Source organism: Colius striatus, chromosome 15, assembly GCF_028858725.1.
Source record: "Colius striatus isolate bColStr4 chromosome 15, bColStr4.1.hap1, whole genome shotgun sequence".
NCBI lineage: Eukaryota > Metazoa > Chordata > Aves > Coliiformes > Coliidae > Colius > Colius striatus.
Window position 1 is genome coordinate 12788940 of NC_084773.1, and position 22422 is coordinate 12811361.

At 45.6% G+C, this 22422-nt stretch overlaps 1 protein-coding gene across 1 annotated transcript; it reads right to left on the reverse strand.

Annotated features, from left to right (window-relative positions):
- Positions 1-987: 987 nt before the first annotated feature.
- IHO1 (interactor of HORMAD1 1) lies at positions 988-21440 on the reverse strand. Its single transcript, XM_062008414.1, has 7 exons — positions 21106-21440; positions 13876-14035; positions 12401-12558; positions 10564-10612; positions 9759-9846; positions 2681-2784; positions 988-2259 (listed from the first exon to the last, which is right to left on the reverse strand). Exons 1-7 carry the CDS (start codon positions 21159-21161, stop codon positions 997-999), a joined length of 1878 nt encoding a protein of 625 aa, XP_061864398.1. The 5' UTR covers positions 21162-21440; the 3' UTR covers positions 988-996.
- Positions 21441-22422: the final 982 nt, after the last annotated feature.

A 22422-nucleotide genomic window follows, 5' to 3' on the forward strand; every position in this document is an offset into this window, starting at 1 on the left:
GACGGGTCTTGTCAGCACCAAAATGCTTTGCTTGGCAGTAGCATCTCAGAAGTCAGAGGGCACAAATATCAGCAGCTGCTGCCAGTCACTGCTGGGGAGCTGAGGGAGAGCTGGGGTAAGGGAGGGCTGTCCAACGAGCTGCTGCTGCGTGCCAGAGGAGAGCAGGCGGGTCCTCTCTGACTTGGCAAGTTTGGAGAGGCCCCTCGCTAGAGTGGGGCAGGTTGGGGAAGGATGAGACCTACCCCTCTGTGACCTCACCTGCTGAATTTGAACGGCATGTCTTTTGGCACTGCCCTTGAGAAGTGTGCATTGGAGAACTCCTTGATAAGCCAAGAGATACAAGAGACAAAGCAGAAACCATATAATTCCCTGAATATTCTGAAAACAAGAAGTTTCACCCTCAAAGGAGAAGAAATGCAACAGCTGATGAACCCGAGACGTTGGGATTTGGTTTTCCTCAGCTAGACCTGTCCCTGTTCAAAGCTCACAGACAACTCCTGGGACAAATCTGAACCTTAGTGAAATAAACCAGAACAAAGCTCCTGCCCTGTGGGGAGCTAAACAGCCAAACTTTTAGACACACAAACCAACACAGGGACTGCAGGTGAGAAGCAGGGACAAGCCTCTGGCCACTGCCACGTTGTTACATCAATCTAGTCAAGAAGTTTCCAGCAGGTCTCAGTGCTAAAGCTGAGGAGCTGCCTGTGTGTGCTCTGCCAGCCCTCTCCTCCCCACTGAGTTCTTCAGTGGGCTCTGCAGCTTTTCCTCTGCTCTGTAAACCCGATGGTGGTTGAAGCTTGGGCTGCAGTAATCCAGACCCCATCCACTCTCCCAGCCAGGGGAGGGCTTCTCTCTGGTCCCTGTGGCACTTTACAACACATCAATGTGGGCAATCCCACTTCTAAGCATTTGGGCACAAGCCACATCTCTGACTGAGTCAGCTGCCACTGCAGTGGCCAAGGCTGTGCTGATGCCTCTGAACACTAACAGACCTCTTCAATCAGAATAATCACTATCAAAAACTAAAGAGCAACAGGCTGTGCTGTGCTGGGCCAGCACCTTGGCAGGATGGGCTTCGGTGGAGGCCGCAGGGCCTCGCAGGCCCAAGCAGCTCCCCGGGTTTCCACTCATTGTGCTGCTCAGAGAAAACTCATTCTCCTGGGGAGAGGAATCCCAGAGGTTCCTTTGTGCACAGGAAACATTCACTCTTCTTTTCATTTCCAAACATCTCTTCCTTCTGTCCACAAGCTGCTGCTGTTGCAGGCTCTTACGGGGACACGGGGCTGGTGGGAGAGTCTTTGTCAGACTTGGCTGAGCGCTGCTGAGGAGCTGCTGATTGGGAGCTGCAAAAACTGGGCTAGAGCTTCCTAAATTGAGAGCAACTGTGTATCTGGGAAAGCAATTCTTTCTGGAGCTTTCCGAGTCAGTAACCCCGTTTGCCCTCCTCAGCTTCAGCCCACCGTCAGCACACCGAGAGAGCTGACCTTTTCTGCCAGTGGGGCACATTTTCTTCCTCCCCATTGCTTTGTTCCAGGGAGCTCTTCCCGGCCGCCGTTTCGCCGCACTCTCCACCTCCCTGTTACTGTCCCGTGTCCCAGAGAGGTGGCAGGCTTGAGGCTGCCTCTGCTGTGCCGGTGTCCCGAGGGCGAATCCCCGAGTGCCTCTCCTGACCACCTTCCTCAGCGGGGTGGGCAGCGGCACTTCCTGCGCTACGGGACACCGCTTGGTCAGGCTGCCCCCCAGAAAGTGCCCGTTAGTGCAGTACACACAAGGCAGCTTAGCACAGCTCGGTGTTTCCGATCCGTATTTCACCTGCAGAGGGGAGTTTTCTCTGCCACGCGCTGGTGTGGTGACAGCGCTGACTTCCCCTGCGGTTGGGTCACCCGTTGATGTGCCATCCCCAAAGCCCTGATTCCTCACGGGACAGGCTCCGTGCCGCTCCCCCTCTGTCACGCAGCTGGGCTGGCACCCACGCGAGAAGCTGCAAAACTCCCTGCCTCGGCAGCACACGTGCCCCTCACCGGGACCACAGCCCTGGCATGGGCAAGGGGAGGTCTGGGACGAGTTATCAGCTGTGTGAGGGGGGGCTCTGGCACTGGAAATGAGAGTGTGCAGCTCAGCCACAGCGTTTGGGAGCTTCAGGAAGCCTTGTTCTTCACACAGCTTCAGGTGCTGATCTCCCAGCTTAGCTGGCAGTGACTCCAGACTCTCCTTCAGCAGCTGGATGCTGGATTTCACATCCAAAATCTCCAGGTCTTTCTGGGGAAGCAGCACGTGGAGCAGAAGCAATAGTCAACACATTAAAAGGTGAAATGGTAATATTCAAACAAGAAACTTGTAGGTACTATGATGTGTCAGTTAGACACATCTAAGGCACGTGCCTGGGTAAGGAAGCAGTGCTCCATCCCACCCTGCCACAACAGGGCACTACTGGGGCCTCCCTCACTGACAAGGGTTTCATCCGGGCTCACAGCACTGTGAGCCAGCCCTGGGGTAAGCATCAGCTGGCATCTGGCCTAGGATTAGCATTTTAATATCTCTTTCCCCCTTTGTTACAGCAGGAGCAGTCCCACTTTATAACCCAGCAGTGGAAAGCAATTTAATATGCAGTTAATATTTTGAAGAAGCAGGAGAAATTCAGCACAAGGGCTCCCAAGAAAGGATTAATTTCTGCACTCACGGCTGCGAGTCTCCGCTCCATCTCCAGCAGCGCCTGCTCCATTTGGCTTTTATCTGTCAGAGCTTTCAGCACCGAGTCACAGTGACTTTGAAGAGCATCTTGCACTAAACAGAGAAATCAATAAAAACCACATTTGGTCTTTCATTTGTAAATGTGAATAAAGTAGGACTATCAATACTCTGGCTGCTTCCTCCCTGGCTTGGCATGAAGCACTTTGCAGCCATAGCCATTTGCCAGCGGAGGTGCCCCCAGCCCCAAGCCATCAACAATAGGGTGCATTTTTAATGCAAAGCACTTGATAAGATGCTGTGTGCAGCCCAAACCTCATTTCTTGTGCTCTTTCAATGTGGCAGCTGGAGAGGAAAGGCTATGGGAAGCTGCCAAAGGTGGTCACCCCGATGTAAGGAAGGCTGAGGTGTCAGTGGCAGCCAACGGCACAACAGGCATGGCCAAGGGAGTGGGACCCAAAAGAGCTGACCCACTCTGGTATAAGCAACCCCCCTCTGTAACCAGCCGATGGCATGTGGGAGCCTGATGGCATGATGGGAAGGATAGTATTGCTGGTAACAGGCCGGAGAAGCAGAAGTGCAAGCAGAGAATTCATGTCAGAACTGCACAGGAGGCTGGTAAGTGAAGGAAAGGGATGGGGGTAACTGCAGAGGGGTGTGCAAAGAACTGGCATTTCCAAGGACCAGGTAGAGGAAGAGATGGGGTCAGAAACCATCAGCACCAGAGCTGCACCCAGTGCTGGGGCAGCAGCCACAGGAGACAGTGGAGGTCCTGGCAGCATTCTGGGGAGCACAGACCCCCCCCGGGAGTGTTTTAAATTGGAGCAGGAGGCACTGGGCTTCAGTGAGTCTTGTTGAAAAACTGGTAACAAAATAAGGATCTGTGTTATATGATTGGGCAATAATATAACAGCCTCATGCAGCTGCAATTACTCTTACAGGTGCCACTGCTGTGCCTAAATACACTGCAGCATGGGAGAGCAGTTTGCATCCTATGGGGAGATGAGAAATCCTCAGCAGTCTTGTGGGAACCTTCCTGTAAATCATAAATTGGGACGGGGAGAGAGCTGTTCACTAAACATGTCTGGTCCTCTCTGTGAACATGGGTGTTGTGACTGGGGTGGGACCTTGGCCTGGTGCAACAAGCAGGCTGCACAGCACTGCTGCTGAGCTAGAGCACTGCCAGGCCAAGGGCCGGGGTAATGCCAGCTCCCAAGTCCCACACTGGCCCTGTGCCCCGAGAAACACCAGAGTAAAGCCTGTATTTCAGCAAGTGGCTCCAACAGCTCTGCAATGAATGAATAAATCCTTTGCCACAGATCCAAGGTGTTTGATTGACTCGAGAGCCCAGCTGAAGCCATTCTTGCACGTGGAGTATTTATGTCAGCTCTCGGGCCAGAGCTGTGCTTGTGGCTGCTGAGCTGAGGAGCACTTGGGAGCTCTCCTCCTGCCCAGCTCTTTTCATTAAGCTTGCAGGGATTTAATTATTTCACTGAGCTGTGCCCTTCTGTCAAAGTCTAGATGAAATTGGTCAAAGAGTTAAAAACTGTTAAGGAGAGGCAGGCAGCAAGTGGCTGTACAGGCTTTGCTTCTGAGAAAAACCCAGGGACATTTTAAAAAGGAGTATTTGAGAAGGAAGAAAGGAAAGAGAGGTGAGCAATTATGGGCTTACTAGTTTGCTCTCATCTTGTACAAGATTTGAGAAGAGACCTTAAGGGAAAGTAGTCAAAGATCAGGAGGGAAATGGAATAAAGTGGAGCAAGATTCTATAAAAGGCAGATTGTGCCTGGCTAATGTCATACACTAAGATAGGTGACTTCCTGGACAAAGGCAGTGCAGTGGTCTTTCTGCAGAGTCAAACAAAGCTTTTCAGTGAAAGTTGTCATCTAATGTCAAAGAAGCTGAGGGGAAAAAAAAAGGACAAGCCTCAATTGAAGGGAAAGCATCAGCTTTTGAGAGGGGTGGCAGGAGGGGACAAGGAAGCTCTGCGAGGTGCTCCTCAAGGCCTGCTCAAACCTGTTTAAAATCTGCTGTAGTCACCTGGATGCAAAAGCCAGCAGGTAATTAGCAGGTAAGGCAATGACAAAACTGCCAGCATCAAGGGCTGCAGGTGAGGCAGGGCAGCATGGTGTGTGTGGTACCACCCGGTGTGTCTAGAAGCCCACACACAGTCCCAGCTGCCTGTCTGCAAGGGACAAAAAGAGACATTGAAGTGGGACACGTGCAGAGAAGAGCTACAAGATAATTAAGTACTTAGATGATAATCTCCTGTTATGAAAGGAGATTGGAAGCCACGCCAACCAGAGGTGTGTGGTGGCACAGGGCTGGAGGGGCTGCTCCAGCACAGCAAGGCGTCTCTCGATGGGGTGCTGGGAACCCCTGTGCCAGGCTGTGGTTTTTCACTTTGTTTTTCTTCCTCCAAAGCAGCAATGCCTGGGCACAGTGCACACTACTGTCACTGGAGAGAAGGAATCCTGCAGTTCCCTCAGCCCTGCATCTTCCTCACACACATGGAGTTAAGCCACCTGCCCGAGCCAGGCTCGGGAGGAGATGCTCCATGTTGTCAGATGCCCATCACCACACGGCTTTGCCTTTTCTCTGTCAGAGTGTGGCTGATTTCTGAGGGTTATCTGTGCATATTTCAACTAACAAGCTCCCTGCTGTTGCAGGCAATTTGGTTGTCCCTGCTGTTTTTAAGCTCTGAGTCTTCTGCTCTGATAGATTTAGACTTTTACAAATCACTGGGGCAAGGCTGTGGCTGCCAGAACGGGTTTCTAACAGTGGAGTGAATGTTCGAGTGGGACTTGGCTTCTCCCAGTTAGGCCTGAGGGCTACCTGCAACCCAAGAGCAGGTCTTTGGGGAGTCTGCCAGGCCCATCCCAGCCTGCAAGCCTAAAAACAGAAGGAAAGCTGCAGTGAATGAAGGAGGAAACTCCTTTCACATCACTTCACCACCTTCCATCTCTACATAGTGAGGCTACAGGAAGGACAACCAGCAAGCTACCTTTGCTTGCTGCTCCTCCCCATACACTTAATTGCAGTTCAGGATGATTTTAAAAAACTTTCTGATTTCCTTGCTCTGTCTGTTCTTCTACCAGGCAGTATCCTCAGTCTAAAAATAGCCCTGCATCCACTGGGCTTGTGATCTGCACACCCGTTTGACTCAGCACAGCGCTGCAGGCAAGCGCCTGGCAGCCAGGCCTGTGAGTGCTTTTCATCTGTACGTGTGGGAGTGTTCTGCAGACAAACCCCTCTCAGTACAGAGGAGGGGCACTCTGCTTCCCTCTCTGGCTTCCATACCAGGGCACTGTTCAGACTTGTCAAAGACTATGAAATAAAACCAAAATGAGTGTTAAGCTAGACTTCAAAAAGATAGGCATTGAGATGGGCGAACTAGATCAGCTCAAGCACCCAGCTAGTTGAGTCTCTTGCCTTTGAAAATGATTAAGAATGACTGCTTCAGAGAAAGTTTTCTGCAAATAAACCCCCCAGCAGATCATTATTGAATAACTTGATCACAGAGGGAAAATCTTTACTTGGTTAATGTGTGGCGTTTGCAGAGGCTTGTGCCTCTCATCAGGTATTTGACTTTAAACAAAGCAGGTTTTTTACAGCCTAGAAGAAATCACTGTTGATGCGCCATGCTGTTGTGTTCAGATGCTCCTGGTTAATATTAATAACCTATGGAATGTCAAATCTGGCATGACACAAAAGGCCATAGGACCTCAGGGCAGGTCTGACACCCCTGTGCTGCAGAGGCTTCCCCACAAACCAACCCGCGCTCGGGCACAGCTGCACTCCCACAGCCTCGGCAGCCAAGGAGTATTAAACAGCAAATGCTTCTTGTGCCTTTCTATCCCCATCCATGCAACTCATCCTGAGATTGGCACCAACAGCACAGAGGCTTTAAATAACACTTAGGAGGGAGGTTGGTTGCCCACACCCGGGTGCAGCAGGGGAAACATGAGGTGGGATGAACCTGGTGAGACACAAGTGAGGAAGGCAGCTATGGAGCTGAGAAGAGCATTGTGTTTTGTTTCTGAGCTGTGCCAGAGGGTGAGGTTTGTCAGTGAGAGAGCAGTCAGCTGGCAGGCTGGTGTCTGTTTAGCCTGGGTCACCTTCTGCAGCCTGCTCTATGGCAGAGTGCCCCAAGCCCTGAGGTGTGACAAGGAGGGGTTTCAGCATTCATCAGGACAACCTCTTGCCACCCACGCTGAGAAGTTTTGGAGTTCATTGAATCACTCTGGGAATAGTTAGCAGCTGCATGGGAAAGGTGTTTCTTTTCTCAGTTTTCAACCTTTTGACTTTTCAGTCCATACAGAACACAATGGGATCTGGACAACATCCAGGCCACAGGGTACCACTGTTAGAAACACAGCAAAATACCCCAGAAACTTTGCCTGCAGCTACTGGGCCTGGGCAGTCTTGAAGCAAGTGATATTTGGAAACTGCCTATGAGGCCCTGAGTTTTGTCAGTGAATTGCATCAGCTTGTACCTCTGGAAGGGACATACTGCATATGGTTTAGTCACCCTGGCTGACAAGAGCATCAGAGGATGGCCTGTGGTATGCTGGCTGTGAGCACACTTCTCATTTGCAATGAAGGCAAGGTGATGTGGAGGATATGGCTGTTAGGAGCTGTCACAGCTGGAAGGGCCAGATACCAGAAAGGCAGAGCAGTTCAGAGAGGGATGAGTTATGAAAGGGATTGGTATAAAAAAAGTGACATTTTTGATAGAAGTGTGGGTATAGAAATAGAAATGAAGAAAACAGAAGAAATTAGTTACAGGAGCTGAAACCAGAAGGAAAGAGCAAATGATGAGCGGGCAAGTCAACGGGATAAACTATGTCAGGTGGAAGATCTGAGGACCCAGTGTCTGCTTGCCTCTTCACATCCCTCTGGAGAGCACAGGGAGATGTGGGTGAGGAACAGGGCAGCTGTGCCTCTGTGGAAGTGCTCAGGCCAATGTGGCCTCACCTCCAGTGCCAGAGCCGGCTCTAGCCACTGCCTGCAAGCATGCATGGCCCCAGCCTCCCAAGAGCACACTGTTTTCTGTCGCTGCATGGAGCATACCAGCCCAACAGCACCTGGAAATGCTTTGGAAATACATTTTGAAAAATATGTTTTATTCTCACCCTGTGGCTATGGAGACTGTGCCAAATGTGCAACAAATGAAGTTTGTAATCTTCCCTGTCATCTTTTAATGAAGACAGACTTGATTTCAAGTTCCATCTGTTTTCTGGGGTGTTTCCTGCTTTTCAGAGCTGTTTGAATGTCCTGGTGTACTGCTGCTCTCCTTGAGGAGAGCCCCTTCATCTTCTACATCCCTCTCCTACATGTGAAATCCTCCACTGCCAATGATTTACCATGTCTCTGCCATGTCATCCTCATGTATCATCAGCCTCTGGCATCCAGTGCTTTATGAAGCTCTGAGCTTAGGAATTTTATACCAGTTTTTCAAAGGAACTGCCTCTGCTGGAATCTTTTTAAGGCAGCAGTGAAGGTATTTATTTAGTGGGAACTTAATTATCCATCACTGTGATACCAGTCAAATGGCAGTGTTTATCAGCAATTAAGCAGTGACAGATGAACCTCCCAGAAATATAAAAAGAACAACAGTGTGGAGCGCGTGATGATTTTCGTTGTGTATTCAACACTCTGCAGCATGATACATTACAGAAAGTGCCAATTTGTCTTTTCAATTGCTTTGAAATCTAGCAGCAGGCACCTCTGGGAGGTTTCTCATTTCATTCGAGGCACATTTCTTTAAAATGGGTATGGAGAAGAAGCAGGACAGCTGAGCAAATGGTGTGGAACGAAGAGGGGGAATGGTGAACAATAGGTTTGATTTGCAGTGCCATGACAACAATTTCTGTGCATGGGGTATACAAAATGAGGCAAAGTCCTGCTGCAGAGTGGGAAAAATCAAGATGCTGAAGTAATTAGGAGAAGGGCAAATGTGTAATAGGGAGATTATTGTTCTGGCCAAGGCAGACAGATTCTTGCTTACATTAAAGTCCCAGCAGGTGCCCTTGCCAAGTAAGGGAGTGTTCTTAGTGTAACCAGGTGGGTATTTCAAATGCACAGGCTGTCACAGCCCCTAGCTGAATGCACCACGCTCCCCTCTTTTTGCCTGAGAGGGCTGTGTTGACTTAAAGGGCATCTGTCACAGCTTTGCTTCCTGGAAGCTGCATTTCACCACACAGAGAGTGTTACAGTGCCTTTGTAGACATCTGCTAACTCAATCTCACAAGGTATAACTCAGTCCACATTTCTTCTGTGTGTGGAAGCTGGCCTCTTGCTCTTCCACAGAGCAGAGAAAACACTGAGCAGAGTCCTGACAGGGTGTTCATAAAAAATCATGCCAGCACTAACAATTAATACACTCTCAAAGGCTCAGGTCTAGGCTAAATCAGAAACAATTTATCTGAAGCACTTTTTCTCAGTCAAGACTGCTGTGGTTAGCCACTTCAGAAACAGAGCTGCTCAAAACCATTTTACCTCTTGGCTTGTTTGGGAGGTCATGTTTTTATCACAGCAACAGAGTGCTTCACTATGGGCTTCTTAAGTAAGAAATGAGCAGTACTAGTTATGCTCCTATCTGAAATGTAATCCCTTCAAGCACAGAGGAGGGGTGGAAGATTCCAAACTAAGACATGAAAATCTGAGAAAGCCCTAAAAACTGAAACTGGCTAGTCAGGATATAAATACCTAAGTTATTTTTACTCTGTATTCAATTAGTGCTCCAGATAGTCTAAAAATGACTGTATTCCACCAGCACACAAGAACACTGAGGTGCATTTACCTATGCATGCATGGTGTCTAACCAGGCAACACCTCAGTTCTTTGACACGGTAGAAGAGAGCAGGGAAAATGAGAGTATAATGGAGTAAGAATGGAAAAATACACAAGTCCAAACCATGGGTAAGACTTATTTGTAATTCTCCCTCGGGAAGAGCAGCTGTGAGTGGCATGACTTCGCCAGGTCACCCCAGCTTGGAGACAACACGCTGACATTCGGCAGTTTGACTGTGCCCTCTGCTGTTAACAGAAAGACCACAAGGACTTACTTGTCTTGGAAATGGTTTCCAGGTGAACCAAAATGGATTTGTTTCTTGAATCGAACATTTCTCCAAACTTATCCAAGCAGGCTTGCAGCTGCAAAAACGAGAGCAAATGAGAAAATTAATACATAGCCCTTTCCTTGTTTGCAAAAACACAGCCCTGAACTCCACAGAACAAGGGCTGCAACTCATTGAACGGAGCAGCTTGGAAATGGTTATTTATTTGCCGCTTCAAACAATTTGTTCAGCTGTTGGTTGCAGCCCCAAAGGAGATCTGGAATGGCTTAAAGGGCTCATGAACCATTGCAGACATCCTACCTGATTTCAAAAGAGAGATACTGATCTGTAAAACAGCATTTATAATAACATTAGTCAAATTAATTCTAAAAAGCGTTGGGAGAGGGACCTTCACCTTCGGATGGTAAAACCACATTGACTTGTTCCCAAGAGTGGATTACTTTCTTCAGGCAGAAGGAAGAAAGAACTGATATTTGCAGACAAGCCATTACAGCTGGTTTTGCTCCTAAGACCCAGAGAAAGGCCCTGAAGACCTTGACAAAAAAACATGGTATATGCAGAAAAAAAGTCAATTTTTGGTTTAAAGTATTTGAGTGCTCAAGACAAACTGTGCAATAACTCAAATATCAGCACACTAAACAGATGAAGGGCTGTGAGCAACCTGACCTAGTTGAAAGGGTCCCTGCTCATTGACTAGATGACCTTTAAAAGGTCCCTTCTAACCCAAACCATTTTATGATTCTATGGCTTCTATCTGTTCATTATTCTGCACTCTGAATTTGAATTAACTTACCCCTTGAAGCCTGTCTTTGATGCTGGAAAGAAAGGTGCTTAAAACCTCACTGAAATGAGAAAAACCAACAGGTATAAAACAGATTTGTAAACTACTAGAGAGAAAGTTAAAAGATCACAGAGATTGAAAAGATCAGCAAATATGAGACATGAAACACAGCCATGTGAGGGAGCGGAACCCTTTGAAGTCACCTTGCTACATGTTGTGGGAAAGGATGGATTCTGCTGTGTGGAGTAAGGAAAAGAAATCAACACAGGCACATATATCTCATAGATGTGAAATCATTTTTTTCACTCTCCCATTTTTGGCTTAGCATTTGTGCCTCTCAGAAGTTTTTGTTTGCATTGGCACAGCTGCCCATTAGCTGCTGGGCTGCTACCGCCACGGTATCTGCTCCGGAAGGACCCAGCCTTGGCGGAGGTGACGTGCCAGTTGCTGGGAGACAGGAGTATTGTATTTGGACTAAAATAACTGTGGGGAAAAACATGGGAAGAGCTTCAGCATCAACAAAGCCTGAGCCAGGAAGAACAAACACTGCAAATCCTTTCCTCCTGAGATTATGCCTGTGGTTTCTGTCATCCATGCTTGGAGCAGAGCGAGCCTGTCAGGAGCCAGGCTGTATTCATGATCAACCTACCAAACCCAAATGTGAGAGCAGTTGCTAAGCAGAGCAATAACCTATTTCCTCTCTGAAGATTTGGGTCACTTTAAAATCAACCATTTAATGATCCAAATTGCAACAACCAAAAATGTAGAGAGGCCAGGTAGAGTCTAGTCATGAGAACTAGGCAAGGCTTCTGAAACCTTTCCAGCCTTAGGGAGAGGAAGATATTCATTGTGTTAGTCAAACTTGTGGGGGACACAAATTGATAAATTACATGTTTATCTCTGTAAAGATACTATAGCTGTTCCTATTCTGAGGGTGTCTGGAGTGTAGGATGGAACATAATTGGTTTCAAGAAACAAAGGATAATTAAAACTTCTGCCTAAACATTTAAAACTATTTGTTCACTTCTCATAATTCACTTACAAAAACCCTCCTCTGCTTTAGCAGGCATTAGAGAATTACATTTTGCCACAGTGCCCATTGCAAAAGAGAGATACATAAACTGATTTGATCAAAGGCTTTTAATAAAAATGAGTTTCACTTTGGATGTTACATTACAAAATGTACAGCACTAAGAGTTATTTATAGGTGCACTGGGGAGTTTGCCATCTCTCATGTTTGAGCTTCAAACGGTTAGTTTGTTCCTCACAATCCTTTAGGACCTACATGTACATTTAATTCTTAACATCTGACAAAAAGCAGATGCAGAGTACATTAGCAAATTACACTTGTCTGTTACCAGACACACAAGATATAAAAATCCTGCATATAAGCAAAATTCTAGAGCTAGGTGCAGGTGTAGAAAGGTGCGATCGTTGCATCTTCCCCTGCACACAACTGAGCTTGGCAACCTCCTCATCTGGCCGGGATGTGAAGGCCATCCCCAGAGATCGTTTCATCAGCACCTCTCCAGTCTGTACAGTTTTGAGAAATATGATCTTTTGCAGAGAATCAATACAGAAACCCTCCTGCTGATTAAAGAAGGACAAAGGTAAATTCAGGTTAGAGTTTTGTTGTTCCTTCTGGCTTATGGCTGAGCGTGTTACATAAGTAGCATTGCAAATAAACCTTATTCTCTTCTCCCAATCAGAGATTATTTAAAATCTGAAAAGATACTTTTACTGGAATGTATGCAGCTGTGTCATGTAGGATTTTTAAGAAGGGAAGGAAGGAGCTGGCGGGAATGATAACCAGCAGCACAGAAAGGATTTCCTATGGATGTCTACATACCGATCATATTTGTCCTTTATTTTGTTTTTATTCACTTCAAAATTTTCCAAGACACTTTTGACTCGTCCTGCACCAAAATTAAGTGAACCTTTTTCTCTTGCATCTTCATCAAATAGCTGTGGTTTTGTCTGGTATTTGGTAAAAATACTGGGCTCGCTCTGTTGCACAAAAGAAAGAAAAATGTTGAAGTATAAAACCAGTCAGAACATTAATTAGAAAAAACCCTTTGTGCTTTGCAGAGAACACAGTGATTGGATGTGACAGATTAGATTGGACGAGGAGATTAAGAATTTCATGGGATTATGGCTCACTTAGCGTGCCCAGTTTGGTGGACTCCCTGTGGAACTGAGACACAGCCCCAATCCCTCCAGACTCAGGCTTTTCTCTCAGCTGCAAGGATTTTTGGTTGGTTGCAGTCATCAGGTGTGCAGATTTTTTTCCTGTATGCTCAACACAGAGACTAGAAATTAACTCCAGATTTTCTGGAATTGGGGAAAAGTTAAAGATATCAGCAGGAGCTCGCCATACAGGAATCTAAAGAAATGCCTATTGAGTTTCCTGGTGGATGACATCATCATTTTGCTGCCAACTAGCAACACCACCAGACTGTAGATGAGCTTTTCACATGCTTCAATAGACATTTTGGAACAAGAAATGTAGTATTAATTATGAAAGCTGTAAAGGGTTTCTTCATTCTACAAACTTTCCATGCACTGTGTGACCAATGATGGAAATGCCTTTTCCTTCATACATAAGAAAATGCAAATTCCACTAAATTGACTCATTTTATTATGAAGAGCGATTTTGGTGGAAAGCTGCTGCAGTTAATGGACAAGATCCTCAGCAAAATGCAGAGGACATCAGATAGGGTCTGGACCTGAAGGACAAGCTTGGGCTGTGGAGCTGACACCACTCCTCAGTGCTCTCAGGTGTCCTTATTTGGATCAGGTGTTCTCCATTAGTAGTGCAGAAGCTATATTAGTGAGTTTGGTAACACCAGCAATCACTTGTTATAGGAGAAAGACTTTGAGTGGAGGAGCTCTTCATGCAAAATCATTCAAGCATCTGCCATAATTCAACTACAGCAAGGTATGTTTCAGTCCATGGAAGTAAATGCTAAATAAGTCTGTGTCTGTTGCAGAAAGCAAATGCAGAGAAACACAATATTTTTCAGAGGGATATTCTGCCTTAGCTAAGTGACCTGAGAATAGCTTGAGAATAGCTTCACATTATTTTAGTAAATGTGATTAAAGAATATAATATCTCCCCCAGTAATAACTTACTCTGTCAGAGGTTTTCAGCTGACCAGGTAGCTACTTTGTCTAGTTGCAGTAAATATGTGCACGTATCAAGAAGATAACTTGATTTCAGCAGTTACTACCATTTGCAAATGTTACCACCTGACTTCAGCATTTCCCATTAACTCTGAATAGTGTCTGTGTGCCTGCCCAGGGCTGAAGGGGAATGAGACTCACATCCTGGGAGTTGTGCTGGCCCAGCTGTGTGCCCAGCTCCAGCGGTAGCGCTGCTGACTGCACATTCTCCGGGCAGAACTGGGAGCCAAAGAGCAGCTGAGAGTCGCTCAAACTCGAGTAGTCACTCGGAGCGCTGCTCCGGATCAAGAACTTATTAGACCTGGCAGGGGGGAAATAAGGTTGTGAATGAGTCTTGAGCAATTAAAAAGCCAAACAGAATTCCCTATGTGACCTGTTGGAATTTTTCAAGCGTGGCCCACCCCAACATGCTCATTTTCCCTCTCTACTCAGAGGGCACCCTCCCTATAACTGTGTAATGTTTAGCAGCATGTGGCTTTGCGTAGCAAATGGGTTTATTTTAAACTGCCACGTCTGTACAAACACAGTGTGGCAGCTCTTTTCCCCTTGCAGAGGTGAAGATGTTTTTGCCAGGATGAGACAACTACCTCACTCATCTGACCTGCCCTCTGGGTCAGTTTTAGTTAAAGGGGTTTGCTCCCAGCTGGTGTCAGTGCCTTTTCACTACTCTGGATAATAATTTCCATTGTAAGTCAGGTGCTGCTCAGTTTACTTGGAAGACAATTCCAACAGAATAAACATTTCTGACTAATAGTTAACATTTCTTGGGCATTTATTCTCCAGATGCCTTAAGTCTGACATGCTGGAACAACAAATAAATGGGTAGCATATGGCTGGACAAACTGATCTGAATTGTTAGAAATATTTCTGCCATAATAACATGCTACTCAGAAGTGCTCTTCTTTCCCCTGAGCATTGCCCAAATAAACCTTTTCCAGCCAACCTTGACTTCTTGCTATGCTGCTCTGATTTCACTCTTCAGAGACATGGCTTCTATCACTTTATGGGGTAGGCCCATGGCACAGCTTCCCTGAGACAAGGATTTCCCTGCACAGCTGCGCTGCTTCCCGTTGTGTTGGAGCTGGGCTTCAGGTTTTTGTGAGCAAAGGTACAGACTTTTATTTTTCACATGATCACTATTCCATTGTTCCATGACTACCAGGTCTGATGGAGTGCTTTGGCTAGGTCCAGACATATGAAAAGCTGGCCTAGGTTTATCCTCTCAGTTCTTGATGGTTTTTAACCTACAAAAATGGAGGGATGTGTTGCTGCCTTTGAAACTGAGAGTTTCAGACCAAAATGAATGACAAAGGCTCTTACGCAGCATTTTCATTCCCCATCAAATCATATAAGTAAAGAAGAAAGAGCAGGAGACTAATTCATGTGTGTAACAAAAGATGATCACCCCAACATTTATTAGCAGTGCTGTGTTCTGTTAATCCCCCATTTTGGAAGGAGCCCAAACATCACAAACACATCAGGGAAGGGATTTAGTAGCAGCACTTGAACTGCTCAAGTCTCGCTCTTCATTATACAGTGGTGTCAGTGACAATATCATATTCATAGTTTTGGCTTTAAGCTCACTGAGTACACTGAGCTACAGGCAAAAATAGATGAGGTATGGGATTCTGAATTCTAAAAAGCCTGATGGATGTCTGAATTATGACCCCACACGGGCAGGACTCCTGCATGCAATGTGAGCATCACATCTCCTGCACCAGTTTTCTCAGTCTTCCTGGCTTCTAGCTGAAAAAGCTCTCTCCTAATTTAAGAAAGGGCTTCTGTAATCCTCAAGTCTTTTGCTGTTTTGTAAAACCCTCTGAAAGTGTCTGGTATGACTGGTGAATGTCACATCCCATAACCTGCTCTTTTTCTCTGTCCCTTCATGTAACTTAGTGCCTGAAGAACAAGATTCCTGTAACAAAGCATTTTATGACTGGTGTTTTGAGGAGTATTGAACTGAGAGGACTTTATGAGCCAAGTGACTTCCCAGGCTCACTCTGCACTGACACAGTGACCACAGGTGGCTGTCAGCTGCTCTGAAGCCTAATTTTCTTCTCTTGTCTGCTACCTCATTGATTGGTTTAGGAATGATGGCATTTCTGCAAATTAGGAGGGGAGAAGAAGCAGATGTCTCTTGGACATACTCATTCCCCTGAGCAATGAATGTCTTCCTCCTTTGCCTAACACCAATGGCAATTAGTTTACTAACACGACCATCTGGGCAAGATGTTAGCCTGTCCATGCTTGGCCCAGGCCTGTCCCTGAGCATGAGATCAGACAACTGTGTTTAGACCTGTGGCCAGAGCCATGAGCAGGCAACCATCACCCTTCTAACCACCTGACCGTTCCCTTCAGCGTGCCTGAGCTGCGTACTCTGTCCTAAATATAAACCCTTCCTTATAAACTGCGAGGAAACATCCCAGATATTTAATCCCAGCTAGAAGTCCCTTCTAGGTGATGCAATAGTTTACCTCAGGAGAACTTTTAGCTTTCTGCTAACACATACCATTCCCCAAGTCGTTCATGCATTTGTGCCCACAACATTCCCGTGACATTGGCACTATCATATGCATCCAAAGTAAGAACAACTTTAGGGAATGAGACAGGTTCTTGTCAGCTCCAAAAAATGCTAACCATCCTCTGCTGACCAATGGAAGGGTTTCTTTTTCCCCACCAAACTGTACACAATGTTTTGCACTACTGACAACTCCAACTCTTTCTGTAATGTGAGCGTGACCTAAAAAAGCTGCAGCCCTCTGCATATCTGGAGAGTCAGTTCTTCGCAGCCTCACTTCCCCTGTTGTCGGTGGGAGTCTTCCCCTCTCAAGAAGCAGTAACATCTTTTGGGAGCTTCTTTCATTTTTCTAAGTTCCAATTTCCACCTTTAAATATTTTAGCACAACCACATGCAAATGTTCACCTTTCGTTGAGAGGTTCTGCGTTGTCTCCTAACAGCTGTCAGATACACAACCCAAGAGAAATGCAGCATGTGATAAATACCCTCTTCTAGTGTTTCCTGGATGTTTCTAGGGGCATTGACAAGCTAAAAATTCCCAACTATAAATTGTCACAGGCCTTATCAGTCTTTTTTTAAAATCACCAAGTTTTACTCTGTCCTTTGGATCTATCCTTGCACACCAACACTGAGGTGTAAGAGTCATTTGGAAAAGCAAACGATCTTCTACAATTTGAAAAATAACATTTATAACATTTTATTAAGTTTATTTGGTTCTGTCATCCTCACTGAACCTGTGCCAACATCCCTCTTCTTCCCAAGTACTGTGGGTGAAGCTCACTTACACCTTTTTGGCACACTAAAGCCTCTCTCACAAAGAAGAAATCTTTTCCTCCTGGTAGTAATCTTGTGTAGTATCAGTGCCTAAAGTTCCTCTTCTCCTGATTCCCCTTCAAAAAAATCTCCCAGCACTTACTGCTTCTCCTTGTTTAGTGACCAGAGCTGCACTGCAACAAATCCACTTGAAGTTGTGGAAGCTACTCTTCCTCCTGGCTTTAGACTGCATCTACAGGAACTCTCTTTAGCTCTGACATGCTGCTCTCATCGTTATTATTTGCTGCCTGTTCAGCAGCTGAGCAAGGATCAGTGTTGGCTTTGGGTGCAGAGGAACTTCAGCATCCAGGGGCCTGGAGGAGTTTCAGTCAAGGAGTTTTAGCTGCTGTTGCAGCTTCCAGCCGTTTCCCATGTCTTCAGTGGCCATGCTCTTTCACAGCATGAAATTATTTCTGCTTTCTGTGCTCTGGAGTGGCATGACTTGCTTGCTGCAAATCACGTGTGCCAAATCCTAAACGGAATTTCTACAAACAGATTTTGGCACTGGCCCTAATGCTTAGCCACAATGAAATCCCTCTTGATTATTCAGCTCAAATGCTGCTTCCAGTTTCCATATTTCAGGTTCAAAGTCCTTCTGCTCCTGTTTTAATTCCTCAAGGTCATTTTTACTTTCTGTGAGCCGCTGCATTACTCATTCATCCGTGCCCAGATGGTCCTCACCCTGGAAACCGTGTTAGCCCCGAGCCAGTTGCTGGTCACAGGGGCTTTTCCTCAGGATGAGACTGGCACTTCCGCAGAGCAGCTCTGTTTACTTACAGAAAACACATCCCTGACCATATTAAGAATTAGACAGCTGGAGTCAGGGTGGATTGGTTTTTTGCCCCCCACGGTCTGAAGCCTTCTTCCAGACTGCACTTGCAGCCTTGGTTTCTCGTTCCTCCAAGGTTCGGGATTTTTACAGCTGCTCTCCTAGTCTTTGTCCCAGCCATGTCCTTCATTTTCTGCTCATTCTGGGACCTTAAGGCAACTTCAAAAGATGTGGCCCTGCTATGTGGGATGGAATTTCATGGAATAATGGGTTGAATGAGGTTGTTAAGTTTGGATGTTTTTTCTCAACAGCAGAAGTAAGCCATAGACAGTAGTGGCCCAAGTAGACCTTAACTTACAGCATCCCTTTTGACTGCCTCTTCAATATTTTCATCACACGTTGGCCTTACACACTCTCTGGCGAGTTTTCTGCTTCTGATGTCTTTGGAAGTAGGTATATTAGTAGCTTTTATGCCTTGGAGCGAGTTATTGCTTTTCTCATAGAACAAGAAAATTCTCATAACTTCAATTTCAAATCATAACATATTGGTTTAGATTTTTCTGGGTTTTGTATAGTCTTTCATTTTTTGAAGGATGCCTTCTGCATTTTCAGTAGTCTCCTGTCCTGTGCCAGCCCGGTGTCAGTCCTCACAACTGGCCTGGTAGCTGGTATGCATTTGTTCTAAGCTTCAGCATGAGGGCTGAATAATCTCCAGGCCTCAGGCAAGCATTTAACCTTTTTGGCTGTCCAGTTTCATTTCTTTTTAATGAGCTTCCTTATTATTACTTCCCTGGCTTTTTTTTGAAATTAAATGGCAGTGGATTTTTTGGTTTCTGTTGCTCCTGCAGAGACGTTGACTCCAGTTCACTACTGTCACTCTCATGGCAGCACTGAAACAGCAACACCCTGAACACAGGTCTCACGCTGAGCTCATGGCCAAGGAAAGAGACATCTCTTCCCCCTGGGAGTTCCCTGGCTGATGCAGGTATTTATTGATGCCTGAATGTGTTCTTTCAGCATCACGCCCCAGTGATGCTTCTCCAGTCGATAGGCTGATTGAAGCAAAGCTGCTATTGCAGCTGCTGTTCTGATGGCTGCTATTCTCACATCCCCTGTGATCTTTCTCTGCCTGTCCTTCTGCCTCTAACACAGCACTTTCCCTAATGAAGTCTGGCATTTCAATCCACAAAAATTGTGTCATTTGTCGATACACTTTAATTGAGGCTAAGCCTTCTCCACTGCATAGCTGTCATTGTATCTGCATGACACACTCCTGCCAGTTATTTAACTGGCACCCTGATGTTACAGTGTCCAACTAGATAATCTTCCTTCTGCTGCATTTCTAGGATCTCCATTATATCAATATTCATACATAAACCAATCTAAAACAGGGACTTTGATTCCCCCACCGTGTTTCTCAGGTTACAGAGAAGTACGTGTGTGTCTGACAGAGACACCAAGTAAAACCCTGAGCAACCTTTGGCTTGTGCAGAACCGCTGTCATGAGGGTGCTGCATCACTGGAGCTCAGCATTACAGCCTGACTCAAACTAGCAAAGAGCTCACAGTGTGATTCACACCCTGCCTAGATTATATGCTGATTTTATGTTTCATTTTTCAAAGAGCCCTGAAAGACAGTATTCTGGGGATAATTCAGCATACCCTGCTGTGGTGAGGATGGTTTCAAGTAACAGAAGTGAGCCAGGGAAATGCAATCAATACCTTTTCCCCCTATTTCAAATACACAGGCACACACTCCTAGCAGTAACTTTTCTTTTTCCTTTAGAAAAAGTTAATTCTGCTCCTGAGAACCTTTTCCCCCATCTTAACTCCTCCAAAAACCCAGATGCATTCTCAGCAATGTTTTATGCCCTATTTGACTCTTTTGAACTCACTTGCAAAAAATGTGGAATGCTGAGGAGTGGGTGTTAAAATCTTGTCTGTATTTTCTTCCTGCATTAATAAACAAGTTAAAAGGGAAGACTTTATAGCTGACAGAATACTCTGGAGGAGGAAAGAATTCAAGTGATCCCTTTCCAAATGGGCACCTGTACTTCTTCCACTCATGTCCCTTCCTGTTACATGACTCCACAGTGATTTTAAAAAAATCTATACTATGTATTTTACATAATAGTATATATATAATATTAATATATTATATGTAATGTAATTACTAAGATAGTAATCAAATATTAATTTATTTAAAGGATACCATAATTCATGTTATTGTATATAATATTATGTATTTTAACCTGCTCAGTCTCTGACCAGAAAGAAAGACACAAGTTTTCAAACTACTTATGAGCAACTTATTGAGAGTAAAAGAAATAAATAATAAATAATTAAAAGCAGCTGATACCAAGAAGACAATAGAATTACACAATGCAAATTTATAAAGACAAAGTGATGACAGATGTAAACATGTTTTTCCCTGAATTGGCTCCCCTTTTACCCCTGCATCTGTGCAAAATTCAATTAATTCATATACATATGCCAAGTATTTTTATAATGGGCAAGGAACCTACTATTATGTTTTCATTGTCATCCATCATTATGGCAACACCAGGCCAAAGAGACAGTATGACTAAAAGTGTGAATCTGAACAACAATTAGTTATGTAAGTGGGTTATTTAGCTAACAGAGCCTCAGAGGACCAAATTCGTCAATTAGCTTCTCCAGTCAAACAAGGGATAAATCTCACTGCCTTTTTTAGTCATTTGATGCAAAAGGTGATGCTCAGCTGTAAAAAATGCAGCCTATCTTACGTATTTGCTCTCCAGATGTTTACATCCAAATAAGGTTTCCCGTTTCACTACTATTGATGTGGGGAATTCTAGTTGCTCTTTGACTTCTGCTGGGGAAAAAATTAAGCCATGAATATAAATGCAGGATATGGAATAATTTTAGAGTTACATAATGTGTGACAATATCACAAGGTACTATTAACTTTATCTACCCTCTGCACAAGGCAAGAGGGAACATTTAACTTATCTAATTAGATGTAGACAGGCCACAGGACTTTCCTGAATAAACCAGAGACTTAACTTTCAGAGGGTGCTGGCTTTTAAATCCCCAGCAATGGTGGCTCAATGGCAGCACCTGGCAGGCCCAAACAGGATCACAGAGTAGGCTAATTAACCACTACTAACTAGCCTTTAATTAACCATAGAGCAAGTCTAGATGTGTTTTGCCTCACCACTATCAAACACCCAAAATGCTTAAGTTTGTCTACAACTTCCTCGTGATCTTTCCACCTCAGATCCCAAGCTCACCCGGGGGCTGTCGGCGTGCTCAACATCTCCTTGATATTCCAGACGTTAAAATTCATGGTTTTTTACAGCTGACACCCTCGCTGGGATCTCCCGCCCCTCACCATGGCCCTCGTGGCTTGCACGGCCTCTGCCCCCACCTCGGGGTGGGGGGACAGTCCCCCTGTGCCCCCTCGCTGTGGGGAGAGCTGGTGGGGGGGCACAGCCCTGCAGGCCCAGGGCAGGCCTGGCTGTCATGGACACCCCAAGGCCTGGTGGCTGTCCATGGGCCTGCCTGCCTCAGGGGAGCGTGGGGCCTTGCAGTCAGCCCGGGGCTGGAGCTCCCTGCATCTCACCTGGGGCTGTGAAGCCCAGGAGCAGCCCCAGCTCCAATCTCTCCCCAGGCCACCCACAGCATGCAGCCAGCCAGGCCTTGCCCCTCCACCCAGGAGCAGAGCAGGGAGAGGAACACGGGGCTTGAAGCCTTTCACTTCGTCTCCAGAGACTGTGTGGTCTCTCGTGTAAATACTTCTCTCAGAAATGCAGAACGATTTAATCTCACCCATTAGGACTATGACAAAAATAACCCATCATCTAAACACTCCCCAGAGAAAGATTCTCAAATATGGTTTTACTGGATATTTTTCTCTTGTGCTTCTGTACCCTCCATCTTCAGGAATGGAAAATGGGCACACTTACTTGCCTATTTTTTCCCCTTTAATTCAAAACAACTTCAATACTGGTTAAAATGTTCAGTTCCTGATTCTGAAGCTACTCTGTAAGCACTAAACTGCTGTATAATAAGGTTGATATAAATTCATGGATAGATCAGGGAAAGTACTGACATTTCTCTTTATGCTCTTTTGGCTTTCGTATTAAGGTAGCCTGGAGCTTAAAGGTGTCAAAACAATAGCTTTCTTGAGGTATATATCTGGCTTCCTAATCAAATCTACAGAAATAAAGCTTTCACTTAAAAAAAAAAAAAAATCTGGACCTTTACCCACAAAAAAACTTCTTGGAATGACTTTGCTGCATTGGTTTTGCTTGTCACTACAGCAATAAGGCTGTATAAATAGCTCGGATTTATCATTGGCAGCTTGTTAACTCTCAGTTGCACAGTAAGCCTCTAACAGGTTGATTTTTTCTAGCACTGGAGTGGGGAATCACAGCCTGAATCGTGTTCCTGCTTCAGGGACGAGATAATGGCTGGGCTGTCCAAAGCAGCTGTGGGCTGGAAGGCAAACTTTCCTCCTGAGAGCTATGTTGACGGGACCATTAATGTTTATTGCACTTGTTGAGTAAATAAAAGCTTTGTTCTGCTCCTGAAATGCCCACACCATT